The following is a 14,571-nucleotide window of genomic DNA, read 5'->3' on the forward strand; positions in this document are numbered from 1 at the left end:
GAATTCTAGCTACCTGGAACCTGTTTTTAAAGTATTTGTCCCTCCCTTCTCTGTCCCCTATTATTTTGTACTATTAGAGATTACAAAATTAGAAAATCTTGACTTTCCTAAAGAAAGTTCATAGATACTGGGGGAAAATTTCATCCACATTGAGAGGCAGTTAGTTTGGGGGAAGAAGAAAAACTATGCTTGGCATTTGTGGCAGTTAACGCCTCTTGCTGCAAAAGTTGATTTATCCCTATGAGAATAATCTTAAATTTTTGTTCTGGGGATGTCGATATTTTTGAAAGTACATGCATGCAGTGTTAGTTAATGAAGGTGGTTTATAGACGTTTCAGATGTCATTGATGTATTAAGTGACATAACTCACTGGATTTTTTTCCTCATCAGTTTTTATTTGTGTGAACTTCTCTTTAATTGAGGTGCCTGTCCTAAGCACTGATAGCTCTTGTTTATGATTAGGAAAGGAAGAGGGGGGGGAACGAATGTTTTTTGAGTAACTGTTGAGGGCCGGGCACTTTTTATGAGGGTAGCTCATTTAATCCTCACAGCCTTAAGTAGGAAGGTAACAATACAATCTCCATAATACAGGTGAGAAAACAGGCTTGTTAGGTTGAATAAATTACCGGAAATCACATAGTTTGTTAGTGGGAGCAGGGATTTGAATGCAGTTCTGGGTTCAAAGCCCACGCTTTGCTCAGTGAGAGCCTTACCTGATTTCAGTTCTTCCAGGAACTACCCCCAAAGCCTCTTTGTGTGCTAAGCAATGAAGTAAAATGTTTAATTAGTGTTATTTACGTCTTAAAGCAAATATTTAGATATACAAAAAATGACTTTTTCATTTTTCCAGTGGTGTGTGTGTGTGTGTTTTTTAAAGTCAGCAATTTGTCTTGAAACCAAACAGAATTGTCATGTTCAGCTGTAAGGATGGGAAAAGCTGTCAAGAAGCAAAAGCAGAAAGGAAACCACTGCCAATGTGTGGAATATAAAAATCAAGCCTGGGTGAAATAGTTTTAAATTAGTTCTATGGGAGTTACTTTTATCTTAGTCGATTTTCCTCATCGGTAAAACGGGGATAATAACTTCCACCTTATGTCGATTTGATAATCAAAAATAATGATGTAAAACATTTAGAACTGCACTTAGGCTTTCTGCAGTGGTCTAATCGTTATCTCATTAGCTTTGACTCAAATGCTACAATGCTGGGCAAGCAAGGACAATGCTTCAAGTGAGGTGAGAATGGCCGTTAGGGGTCAGTGTTCCGTTAATGGCCAAAAAAGTATAGAGGAAAGCGGCTTAAAACCTTCTTAATGAATCTTTAAATATTCATTTGAGGTCGCAACCGTTCCTTTCTCCTGACCTCTATCAGCCTGCTTGAATTTTTAACCTAGAAACAATTCTTCCCGCCGCTACCTTCCCCTACCCTAATTTGGGAAAGTGTCCTGGAACTGACCCCCAAGCCTTGGCCCTCTTCTTCCTTTACCCTTGAGCACCCAGAAAGCTTAAGTCCCAGAGCTGCTGAGGGACGGGAGAGGAAAGGAATTAATAAGCCGCAGCCTGCCAGGACTTTCGTCCCAGGACAGCATAAATTCATGAAAACATTCGTTCATTCAGCAAAGGTTGAGAACCTGTGTGCCAGGCTCCTGCCAGGCCCTAGTCTCTGACCTCATGGAGCCCCCAGCCCATTGAGGAAGATCGATAGGACATAATGAAGCACAAAGAAACAGAAAACACAAGGAAAGATAAGCGTTGCAAAGAAATGAACGGGGAACTATTGGAATATCTGGACCGGACCTCCTTTAGATGAAGGGCTGGGAAAGTCATCTGTGAGAAAGTGACCTGAAAGGTGATCTGGGGGAGCTGCTCTTGGCCTTGATCTCCGTGTAGCTCCCCAGCCCCTCGGTCCCGAAGCCTGGCGGAGGCTCGGCGGGAAGGCCCCGGGCCGGGGGCGGAGCCAACTTCACAGCGAAACACGGAAAGCGGAAGCCGCGGCCCCGCTGCACCGTGGTCTGCGGAGCTGCTGTTGCCTAGCTCTCGGCCGGCTGAGTCACGGCCCTTCCAGGCCCGGCCTAGCGAGGACGTGCGCCCGCCGCCCCGAAGCAGCTGCCACCCGGGCCTTGGGACCTCTGCACTTGACTTTTTCCAGCGGGCACAAAGCCTTTGGCCGTTGCCGTAGCGACTGGCAGCCTAGCTAAGACCGCCTTCACTTTCTATCCCCCTCCTTTCCTAGCTCATTCTTTGCTTATTTTAGGGTCTGTCCGATGACCCTATAGGTCGGGCTTGGAGGGCGCCGGCTCTCTGGCAACAGACTGCCCTCCTCTGGGCGCTGGGCGGCCGGCTGCCTCCGAGGCTGGGGCGGCCTCCGCAGTCTCCATGGTAACGGCCCAGGCGGCGTCTCCGCCTCGGGGGGAAGATGAGGCCTGCCTGGCCCGCCGCCTCGCCCCCGGCCTCATGGCCGGGCCGGGGCCACTGAGGAGGAAGGTCCCGGCCGCCGGACTGCGGGGCAGCGGGCACCAGGTGAGAGCAGGACCCTGGGGAGCGGAGGAGGTGGGGTGCAGGTCAACTCCAGCGACCTCCCCTCCTCTCCCTCTTCCCTGCATCCCTGAACACACTCGCACAAAATATCGCAGAGAGGCTTCTCCGGTCGCCACTGCGCCAGAGGTTTTTTTGGTATGCTTTTGTTTTTGTTTTTTTCCTGGCAAACAGCCGGGGAACGAGACGGTCAGCAGCGCATGGAGAGGCTGAGAGAAGCGTTTTTTGAGTTCTACCCAAACTGGGAGAGTACCTTTCAGCAACTGGACTCACCGACTGGTTTTCCTTCATTTTCAGTGAAATCCCATTCTCCGGCTGGAGACACAGATGGCCTCAAATGAGAGAGATGCTATATCGTGGTACCAAAAGAAGGTAATATCAATGTATTTTTATTTGTAAAGCATGCTTCCTGCAAAAAGGTCCCACAAAGAATACCTATCATGTTAGTTTCCCCTGAGCTTGGTAGTGCAGGTATTCTTACATGATATCTCTCAACATAAATGGAAAAACTGATGGACAAGGTCATTAGGTCTTTTGAACTCAGTTCCAGGTCCCCGAATAAGATTTTCAACCTCCCATCTCCAGGCTGCATTCACAGTGTCACAGCAATGCTTTGAGAGTTTGCTTCTGATCAAACTGCTGTTTTTTCAGGCATAAAACTTTTTATCTGCACAGCTCAGATTAGTACTGTCAACAATCTTAATGAGCTGTCCATTACCTTTTATTTCTCTCTAGTTTCCTACTGATGTTTTTCTTAAGTGGAAGTATCTTTTAAGGTGATATTTAATTTGAAATATTTTGGACATTGCTTTTCAACTTACTTTTAGATCCAGCTAACTTGAGAATTTTGAAGGAAATTGTCCTAGGAAATAATAATTTATTCTAGCCTCAGAGAAGCACAGACATTTCCCAGATATCATATGGATACTTAATAGTTTCATGACTTTTGTGAGACTTGACCCAAATAAAAGGATTTCCTTTGCATCACTTAAATAGCCTGCTTCCTATTTCAGATTGGAGCATATGATCAGCAGATATGGGAAAAGTCAATCGAACAGACTCAGATTAAGGTAAATTGATTTCTTTGATTTTTTCGCTTTGTTTTACTGCTTTAATATGAAGAGTGGATTGTATTTACTTTTTAAAAATTCTGCACTTATCCACCAAGTATGGCGTTCTTTGTTCTTTGAAGTTTATAAGGAAAACAACACTGCAAATGGGATGATAAATGACAATTGACATTTGGCCTCCGTATCAGGGAAATAGAAAGGGGTGGTTGGTCTATGATGAATTTGAAAGCAAATGTCCCATATAAATGGGGCTATGGCTTTTTAACTCTGGCGGTAGTTAGAGTTAGTTGTGGTAACGCAGGCCCAGTATTGCCACAGCTTCAGGGTTTTCAAGAGAAGCTGTGAATATGCATTTTTATGTGAAATATCCAGGTTTTTTAGAGCATCTCCTCCTCCTCCTCCTTCCCCCCTCTACTTCCTATTCTCCCCCTCTCTCTCCTCCCCCCTCCTCCCCTACCTCCTCTTCCTCTTTTTCTTCCCTGCAAGTCAAATAAAACCCTTTTGTTGCCTGAATCTCTTTTTCAATTACTGGTTTAGAGTATGGGCCTAAGTATTTCAGGTTCTTAAACTTTCTTCTACACTGCTTTTGGAACTGAGCAGATTCTTGGAGTTATTTCATGCTAGCCAAGCAACCAAAAATTGATGTGTAATTCAGAATGCCAGTTTATTAATTTATAATAGGGGAGGGGAGGGTTAAATAATCTAATGTTCCAAAATCAGGGTTGTGGGATCAACATGTTTGGGGGGGGTGTGCAAATTAGTCATGGAAAGGTTGCTTGGTAGCCAAATGTAATTGCCTAGTCTTGAGAGATGGGGAAAAGCCTAAAGACCATCCTACCCTTACAGAATGTCTCTCTATTGACATTAATACTTAAATCTACAGATTCCAGGGTCTTACCTCCTTGGAAAGTACTGAATAATGGCTGGCAGATTTTTGTTTTTGGACCTTTCTTTTTTAAAGATTTTTCCATAGACCCTCTATTAACATTAAAAAAAAATATATGTATATATGGGTGTAATACAACTTAATAGTTCTGTTTATCTCCAGGTCAGATTGATTGGACTGGGATGTTTAAATCTCGGGTGAAATACTTTTAGGGCACATTCTTTTTGTAAGCCACTCAACTAGAAAGTTGTTTGAACTGCATGGTACTTGGCTAACTTTTCATAATTTTGTACAGTCCTTGATGTTTTATATTAATAGGAGATGGGATTAGGATGAATAAATCCTCCAATTTTATTTTGTAACTCTCTAAATCCTGTCCTGTTATTCTTTTGTGAGCTCTGAAAAGTATGGGTAGTAAGTCTGGTATAATGGAAAAAGCACAGAACTGGGAGTTGGATCTCCTTTTGTGACCTCTGTCTAGCCTTGTGATCTTGAACAAGCACTGTAGTTTGTCTGGGTTTTGGTTTATTTCTCCTTAAAAGGATTTTACTTCCTGCTATAGAATTTCATTACCTACTTCCTTCCCCTACCCAATTTAAATATTTCCTCAACTCTTATTTCCATGCCGTTTTATACATACCTTCCTTTTGGTACACCATATCCTGTGTTATTTGTTAACCTGTGTGTTTTCATGGACCTCAAGGGCAGGCATTGCATTTGTATCCCACTCTTAGAACATTCTGAGTCATACTAGGAACTCAGTGTTTCTGTATTTGATTAAACTCCACCTATTATGTATATTTTTATTCATTGTTTTCTCAAAAGGTAATCTGTCTAATACCTCCTTAATGTATACTTTTTAATTTAGCAGTGGAAAGAATAAAAGTAAAGGGAACTCTAAAAATTTACTGAGTTAATGTACCAAGGCCTCCCAGGTGCGAAGAATACAGTCAACAAGACACACATGGTTCTTGCCTTCATGAATTTTATAGTCTAATGGTAGTGGGAGAAAAGTCAAGTTATCTTTTTAAGTATGTTTAAGTCTTAGATGGAAGCTGACCAAAGTATAGGGCACAAAGAAGTATTTAATGCAATTTAAAACAGATTACACAAATATAAATTTTTTTGAAAACAAATTAAAAAAGAAAAAAAGGAAAGAAAATTAAAAAACAGAAAAGAATAACAATATTAACATCAGATCACAATAGAATAAAATTAGAAATTACATAATAAAAATATAATTCAAAATTATAAAAAACATAAATTTTAAAAATCTTAACTTGGATCATGAAAAGTGGTAGGAACTGTTCTACAGACATTTACTGAGCTACTATGTTTAAGGCATTTTGCTCGGTGCTGAGCACAGAAGTACAACGCTTGTATAAGGGAAGAATAAGTAGCCCAATCTGGTTGGGGTATAAGGTAAACAGATGAGATGATAGGTCATAAATCAGTTTAGAGCTGAGTTGACTGCTTTACTAAGAACTTTAGATACTGTACTATATAAAATGAAAAAATTTGTATGGTTTTTAAGTAGAGGGGACACATCATATCTGTATTTTTGAAGGATAGAAATAAAAACGTAGATATAACAAAATTTGTAGAATGCTTCCAAAGTAATACTTGATGAAATTATATCACTCTAAATGTCTGTATTAACAAAAAATGTCTAGATTGACTAGGAAGAAAGAGTTACAATAATTCAAGTTAACATACGAAGAACCTGAGAAATAAAACAATAATAAGTCAAAGTAAAGAAGGGGAAGAAATATCAAAAATAAAACTAAAACAGAGACTTCCCTGGTGGCGCAGTGGTTAACAATCCGCCTGCCCATGCGGGGGACACGGGTTCAATCCCTGGTTGGGGAAGATCCCACATGCCGCGGAACAATGAAGCCCATGCGCCACAACTACTGAGCCTGCACTCTAGAGCCCGTGCAGCACAACTACTGAGCCTACGCACCGCAACTGCTGAAGCCCGTGTGCTCTAGGGCCTGTGCTCCACAACAAGAGAAGCCACCGCAATGAGAAACCTGCACACTGCAAGGAAAAGTAGCCCCCGCTCGCTGCGACTAGAGAAAGCCCGCACACAGCAGCGAAGACCCAACACAGCCAAAAAAAACCCAAAAAAACAAAAAAACCTAAAACAGTGTCCATGTATTCTTCACTTAACAAATATTTGTTGAGCACCTACCTACCATGTGTCAGGCAGTAGGATGGGCACTGTATCTATATAATGATGAGCAGAAACACTCAACATTTTTTGGAGCTTATGGTAAAGTGAGAGACAAACAATAATAAAATTAATCCTACTAATGAATAAAAATTACTTTGTGATAAATGCTAAGAAGGAGAGCTACTATTTACAAGCTATTATAACAGGGAAATGGACCTAGTCAATGAGGTCAGAGAAGCCTTCCCTGAAGAACTGATGCTTCAAGTGAGATCTGAAGGATGAATAGCAGTTAATTAGGTCAAGAACAAATATACTAATCTGACACAAACGCTTTCAGAAAGCAGAGGAGGAAGTATGCTTCCCAACTCATTTTTTGAGACCAGTATTACCCCGATTCCAAAGCCAGACAAAGACAGCACAAGAAAATTTGTCATAACTATACTACAAAGCTACAGTAATCCAAACAGTATGGTATTGGCACAAAAACAGACACATAGATCAGTGGAACAGAATAGACCACCCAGAAATGGGCAGTGTATTATATGGGCAATTAATCTACAACAAAGGAGGCAAGAATATACAATGGGGAAAGGACAGCCTCTTAGAAATGCTGTTGGGAAAGCTGGAAAACTACATGCAAAAAAATCAAACTGGACTACTCTCTCACGTGATGCACAAAAATAAATTTAAAATAGATTAAATATTTTAAATGTAAGACCTGAAGCTGTAAAACTTCTAGAAGAAAACATAGGTTGTACACTCTTTGACATTGGTCATAGTAATATTTTTGGATATGTCTCTTCAGTCAAGAGAAACAAAAGCAAAAATAAACAAATAGGACTACATCAAACTAAAAGACTTTTGCACAGTGAAGGAAACTATCAATAAAATGAAAAGACTACCTACTGAATGGGAGAAGATATTTGCAAATGGAATATCCAATAAGGGGTTAATATTCAAAATATACAAAAAATTCATACAACTAAACATCAAAAAAACCAAACAACCCAATTAAAAAATGGGCAGAGGATCTGAATAGGCATTTTTCCAAAGAAGACATACAGATAGCCAACAGGCACATGAAAAGATGCTCAACATACTAATCATCAGGGAAATGCAAATCCAAACCACAATGAAATATCACCTCACACCTGGCAGAACAAATTACAAGCGTTGGTGAGAATGTGGAGAAAAGGGAACCCTTTTGCACTATTGGTGGGAATGTAAATTGGTGCAGCCATTATGGAAAACAGTATGAAGATTACTGAAAAATTTAAAAATAGAACTACCATATGACCCAGCAATTCTACTGCTGGGTATTTATCTGAAGAAAACAAAAGCACTAATTAGAAAAGATATATGCACCCCTATGTTCATTGCAGCATTATTTACAATAGGCAAGATATGGAAGCAACCTAAGTGCCCATCAGCAAATGAATAGATAAAGAGGATGTGGTATCTATATACAATGGAATATTACTCAGCCATAAAAGCATGAAATCTTGTTGTTTGCAGCAACATGGATGGCCTTAGAGGATATTATTCTAAGTGAAATAAGTCAGACAGAGAAAGACAAATACTGTATGATTTCACTTATATGTGGAATCTAAAAAAATAGGTGAACAAACATAACTAAACAGAAAAAGAGTTACAGATAGAACAAACAGGTGGTTGCCAGAGAGGAGTGGTGAGGGGAAGAAATAGGTGAGGGAGGTTAAGAGGTACAAACTTCCAGTTGCAGAATAAATGAGTCACCAGTATGAAATGTACAGTGTGGGGAGTATGTTCAGTAATTATGTAATATCTTTGCATGGACAGATTATATCTAGACTTATATTGGTGGTCATTTTGAAATGTATAGAAATATGGAATCACTATGTTGTATAACAGGAACTAACAGACTATTTTAGATCAATTGAATTTCAAAAACAAACTCATAGAAAAAGGGATCAGATTTATGGTTACCGGCGGGGGGGGGGGGGGTTGGAGGAGGGGGAATTGGATGTAGGCAGTCAGAAGGTACAAACTTCCAATTATAAGATAAATGAGTACTAGGACTGTAATGTACAACATGAATATAAATAACTCTGCTGCATGTTATATATGAAAGTTGTTGAGAGTAAATCCTAAGAGTTCTTATCACAAGGAAAACAAATTTTTTTTCTATTTCTTTAATTTTGTATCTATGAGATGGTGGATGTTCACTAAACTTATTGTGGTAATCATTTCATAATGTATGTAAGTCAAATCATTATGCTGTATACCTTAAACTTACACAGTGCTATATGTCAATTATAACTCAATAAAACTGGAAGAAAAAAATCCTACCTGAGGCATAATATGGAGCTTTTAATAAACTATCATACTGATTTATTAAAAAAAAAAGAGAAAATGTGTCCTAAACATAAGTGTAAAAATCTTTAATAAGATATTAGCAAACCAAATTCAACAACATGTAAAATGGATTATCTACCATGACCAAGTGGGATATCCGAGAAATACGTTGTTGGTTTAACATCTGAAGATAATTTAATGTAATATATCATATTAATAGGGGACAAAATGCATGGTCTTTTCAGTAGAGACAGGAAAAACATTTGACAAAATTCAATGCCCATTACTGATAAACTAGTAACTTCTTCAATCTGTCAAAGGATGTCTATTAAAAAACCTGTCATTGGGATTGACATATATACACTAATATGTATAAAATAGATAACTAACAAGAACCTGCTGTATAGCAAAAAATAATAATAATAATAAAAAATTATCATGTATTTAAAAAAAAAACAAAAAACCTACAACTAACACTGTAGTTAGGGATTAAAGACTGAGTGCTTTGTCCCTCAAATCAGGAACAAAGCAAGGATGTCTGCTCTCACCACGTCTATTTAACGTTGTACTAGGGATTCTAGCCAGTGCAGTAAGGCAAGGAAAAAGAAATAAAAGGCATTGAGAAAAGAAAATGAAAATTGCTTTTATTCATGGTGGCATGATCCCATATTTAGAAATTCCTAAGGCATTACTAACAATAAATGAGTTTAGCAAGGCCTCTAGATTTAAGATCAATATACAAAAATTATTTGTATTTCTATATACCAGACATGAGTATTCCAAAAATGAAATTAAGAAAACAATTCATTCACAATACATCAAAAAGAGTAAAATACTTAGGAATAAGTTTAACATAGTATGTATAAGACCTGTATACTGGAAACTATGAACATTGCTAAGAGAAATTAAAGATCTGAAGAAATGGAGTAGCATTTCACGTTTGTGATCTGGAAGACTTAACATTGTTAAGATGGCAGTTCTCTCCAAATGTATCTATAGATTCAGTATAATCCCTTTAAAGTTCCAGCAGACTTTTTTTTTTGGTAGAAATTGATAAGCTAATTCTAAAGTTGATAAGGAATGTAAAGGACCTAGAATATTCAAAATAAGTTTAAAAAGAATAGAGTTGGAGGACTTACTGGATCTCACAATTTACTGTAAAGCTGTAAGTAATTCAGATAGTGTAGTATTGGCATGAGTAATAGATCAATGGAACAGAATAGAAAATCTAGAAATAAATCCCTACAGTTTTGATAAATTGATTTTGACAAAGATGCCAAAATAATTCAATGAAGAAATGATAGTCTTGTCAACAAATGGTGCTGGAACAATTGGATATCTACATGTATAAAAATGAACTTTGATTCTTACCTCACACTGTACACAAAAATTGCTTAAAAAGGATCATGGGCTTAAGTGTAAGAACTAAAAGTCTAAGGTTTTCTAGAAGAAAACATAGAAGATCTTTGTTAGCCAGGACATGGAGGAACCAGAACTCTCATACACTGCTGGTGGGAATGGAAAGTAGAAAAATTTAAATATATATACTTCTCATATGACCCAGCATTTCCACCCCTAGTTATCTACCTAAGGGAAATAAAAACATATGGGCACATGCAAATATTCATAGCAATACTATTCATAATTGCCAAAAACTAGAATAAAAATCCAAATGTCTATCAGCTGGTGAGTAGGTAAACAAATGTGTTATATCCATACAATGGAACATGACTCAGCAATAAAAACTATTAATACATGCTACAACATGGATGAACCTCAAAAATGTTATGCTAAGTGAAAGGGACCAGACACAAAAGACTATATTCTGTGATCCAGTTTATATGAAATTTCTAGAAAAGGCAGGTTTATAGAAATAGAAAGCAGATCAGTGTTTGCCTATGGCTGGGGGATAGGAACAGAGATTTATTGCCATTCTTGTTTTTCAGGTGATGGAAATGTTCTAAAATTTGAATGTGATGATGGTTGTACAACTCTATAAATTTACCAGAAATCCACCAAATTAACTACTAAAACTACACTAAAAATAAGTGAGTTTTACAGAGTATTAATTATACCTCAATATAGCTATTTTCTTAAATCACATCAATAGAAAAGAATAGGAGAAATCATAATGTAGTACACAACAAATTCATATATATTCCCAATGAAAATTGTCTTCTAAAATTTCTTAATTGAGAAAATATATTAGGTCTAAGGTCTAACATTATTTTCAGTAATGAAGCTCAACTTAGTCCCCCCCCCACAAAAGAATAAAACAAGAATGGCCCTTATTACTATTATTTAACATGCTGTTTGAGATATATTTGCTAAGATGAGCAAAACATTCTAATTAATATTATCTTTGCTTTTAAAATATTTGTTCTTTTATTTTTCTAATATTAGAATAACAAAAATCAGTGTTTGAAAATGATATGATTTTACACCTAGGAAATTTTAAATGTCTAATCATAAACACAGAAGTGATTTCAGCTGTATTTGTAACCTTTTATTTCTTGAGCTGGATAGTGGGTACATGACAGATGAGACACCTCATTAAAGATGACAGTTGGAATATGTGCATTAATCTCCATCTGGTTTCTTCCGAAAATTCTCTAAAATTATAATAAATAAGAAAAAAAATCAACCTACAATAGGAGTGAAAGAATGGGAGAGAAGACTACTGTAAAAGAGAGCTGTTAACACAATTTTGAAAGTTGGAGAATGGATGTAAAGAAAGTAAAAATGTAAGTGTCTATAGTAGGGGATGCCAATGGGAAACAAGTGAACTCCCTGTTTTAAAACACCTGTACTTGGTGGTTACCAGTGGGGAGAGGGAAGTGGGGAGGGACATTATAGTGGTAGGGAATTAAGAGGTGCAAACTATTATCTATAAAATAAGCTACAAGGATATATTGTACAACACAAGGAATATAGCCAATATTTTATAAATAACTATAAATGGAGTATAACCTTTAAAAATTGTGAATCACTATATTGTACACCTGTAGCTTATATAATATTGTACATCAACTATTCTTAAATTTAAAAAAAATTAAGGGAAAAAGACCCCTGTATTTAATTTCTGAAAGACTCAGGAATTAGATGCATCAGGTATATCTGTAGGTATGAGGTAGAACTGGAAATAGGATTGTTTGAGCATATGTATAAGGGGCAATAGACCTACCCCCAGATCCTCCACCTTATTCTACACAGCCTCATAGTTACCTTATCTTCCTCTGACAGAAAATTGAAGTTTGCTCTCTGGAGAGGCTGAAACAGAGAAGTTCTGGATTCTGGAATACCATACACAAATGAGAATGGGGTGAGATACTGTACTCATAAAGGAGATTAAGTAAAAGTCTGGTGGCCAGGTTTATAAGCTCTAAACAGAAGACTGGAATTTCTTTTTGTACAAGCTGACTGAAAAGACTTAAGGATACTGGAAGTGAAATGGCTGTCTACTCTCTACAACGCGGCCACTGTGCAACAAGCTTCCCCTACTGCATACTGAATGGGCATTCAGCATGTTAGTGCTTCACTCTTAAGTGTAAATGGATAATTGAAGATGCTCAAATATTTGAGACCTAAAGAAAAAGAAGGAAAGAGATTTTAAAAAATGATACAGGAATTATAAGAATACTATTTTTAAAGATATAATTAATATATTTAAAGAACGGCATACTATTTTTAAAAAAGTCTATAGATGAAAAAGTAAGAGAACCAGAAAATAAAAATAACCAAAGTAAATTCAGTAGAAAAGTTGGAAGATAAAGTTGAGGCCATTTCCCAGAAAAATAGTATGAAAGAGCAAGGAAAAAGAAAATAGAAAAGTGAGTGCAGTTCATGCAGGAAGCCTAAAATCCAACTAATAGGTGTTCCAGGAAACGGAAATACGTGGAGGAGAAGAGATTATCAAATAAATAATATTTTAAAATTTCCCAGAGCTGAAATACACACATTTACAGATCAGAAGGATCTTTTGAGTGATCAGCATTATTATGAAATTTCAGAACTAAATTTTAGAAAGATTCAGTTCAATCTGCCTCTTGTGTTTCTCCTGTAAGTCTCCTTTATTCACACAAAACACCACTTCTGGTCACTAAATATGTGGAGGTTTTTCCCTACACCAGGCAATTCTCTGTGACACCAGCTGGGTATCCTACAATTCAACTCATTTCTGACACTGTGTACCTGGAGGTAGTGTCAGCTCACGCAGGTTAAGGGCTTGGTCCCACAAGACTGCTCCTACCCCACTTTGGATGCCAACTGCAAGAAGTAGGTCCTAGGTTACCCCCAACTTCTGTCCAATTTGGCTACAAGTCAGAAGTTCCCACAACCTTCTCCTCAGGTTTGATTAATTTCCTAGGGTGGTTCACAGAACTCAGGGAAACACTTCCTTAAACATTTACCAGTTTATTAAGGAATATGATAAAGGATACAGATGAATAGCCAGATGAAGAGATACATAGGGTGGGGTCTGGAAGGGTCCAGAGCACAGGAGCTTCTGTCCCTGTGGAGTTTGGGGTATGTCACCCTACTGGAGTGGATGTGTTCACCAACCTGGAAGCTCTCTGAACTTCATGGAGGCTTCATCTAGTAGGCATGATCAATCATTAACTCTGTTTTCAGCCCTTCTCCCTTTGCAAGAGAATGGGGGAGAGGGAGGGCCTGAAAATTCCAAGCTTCTAATCATAGTTTGTTCCTTCTGGTGACCAGCCCTCATCCAGGAGCCATCCAGGAGCCCACCTAGAGTTGCCTCATTAGAACAAAAGGCACTCTTGTCACCCAGGAAATTACAAGGGTTTCGGGAGCCCTGTGTCAAGGAACTGGGGACAGAGACCAAAATAAATTTCTTTTTACAAATCACAACATCACAAGAAATTAGAAATTAGAGCCTGGGTTAAGCAGGGAATAGAGAGAAGGATCAAAACAGATCTTATACAAGATTGGGAGTCAGAATGACATTGGGCCTCTCAGCAGCAACTTCTGGCTCATCTGGAAGTTCGAAGACGATGGAACCTTCAAAGTTCTCAGAGAAAATGGCTTTCAATCTACAACTTTATGCCCAGTCTAACTATTAACCAAGTATAAAGGCATCACATGAAAATATATTCAAACCATCAAAGTCTAAAAAGTGTGTCACTCATGTCTTCCCTCAGAGGAGGACGTGTACTGTATACGAGTGAGTAAACCAAAAAAGAGGAATCCATAGTATCAGGAGACAGGATGGCCGACACAGAGAGAGGTAAAAAGAATTCTGGATTCTTAAGAGATGTCCCAAGATGAAAGTTCATTTATGAGGCCTAGAAAATAACAAGACCAGAAAGGAGCAGGAGGACAGGAAACTGTGGTATATAGACATCTTCAAGGAGGAAAAAAAAGAAACCAGTGTTTGTTGTGTTTGAGCACACTGGGAGCAGATTATAACACTTATAGGGAGTTTCAAAATGAATTAGTAATATATATGTAGAAAGTTAAGTGAATGAAAAAAATGAAGCTTGTCATATATGGCCTTTCTTATGTTGAGTTTCTTTCCCTCTATACTCACTTTGCTGAGTTTTTATCATAAATGG

At 37.9% G+C, this 14,571-nt stretch overlaps 1 protein-coding gene across 2 annotated transcripts in view; it reads left to right on the forward strand.

The window, feature by feature from the left end:
* The first annotated feature begins 2,008 nt into the window (after positions 1 to 2,008).
* The window catches only part of PHTF1 (putative homeodomain transcription factor 1), a 75,467-nt gene continuing 62,904 nt past the window's right edge, over positions 2,009 to 14,571 (forward strand). The window contains exons 1-3 of one of the 2 annotated variants that reach the window (XM_061186166.1): positions 2,009 to 2,517; positions 2,830 to 2,904; positions 3,546 to 3,602. In XM_061186166.1, coding sequence (XP_061042149.1) covers positions 2,860 to 2,904; positions 3,546 to 3,602 — 102 coding nt within the window. In that variant the 5' untranslated portion in view covers positions 2,009 to 2,517; positions 2,830 to 2,859. Of the gene's footprint in view, positions 2,518 to 2,829; positions 2,905 to 3,545; positions 3,603 to 14,571 lie in introns of those variants that run through there. The other variant, XM_061186168.1, reaches the window with a different exon arrangement.

Source organism: Eubalaena glacialis, chromosome 3 (genome assembly GCF_028564815.1).
Source record: "Eubalaena glacialis isolate mEubGla1 chromosome 3, mEubGla1.1.hap2.+ XY, whole genome shotgun sequence".
Lineage (NCBI taxonomy): Eukaryota > Metazoa > Chordata > Mammalia > Artiodactyla > Balaenidae > Eubalaena > Eubalaena glacialis.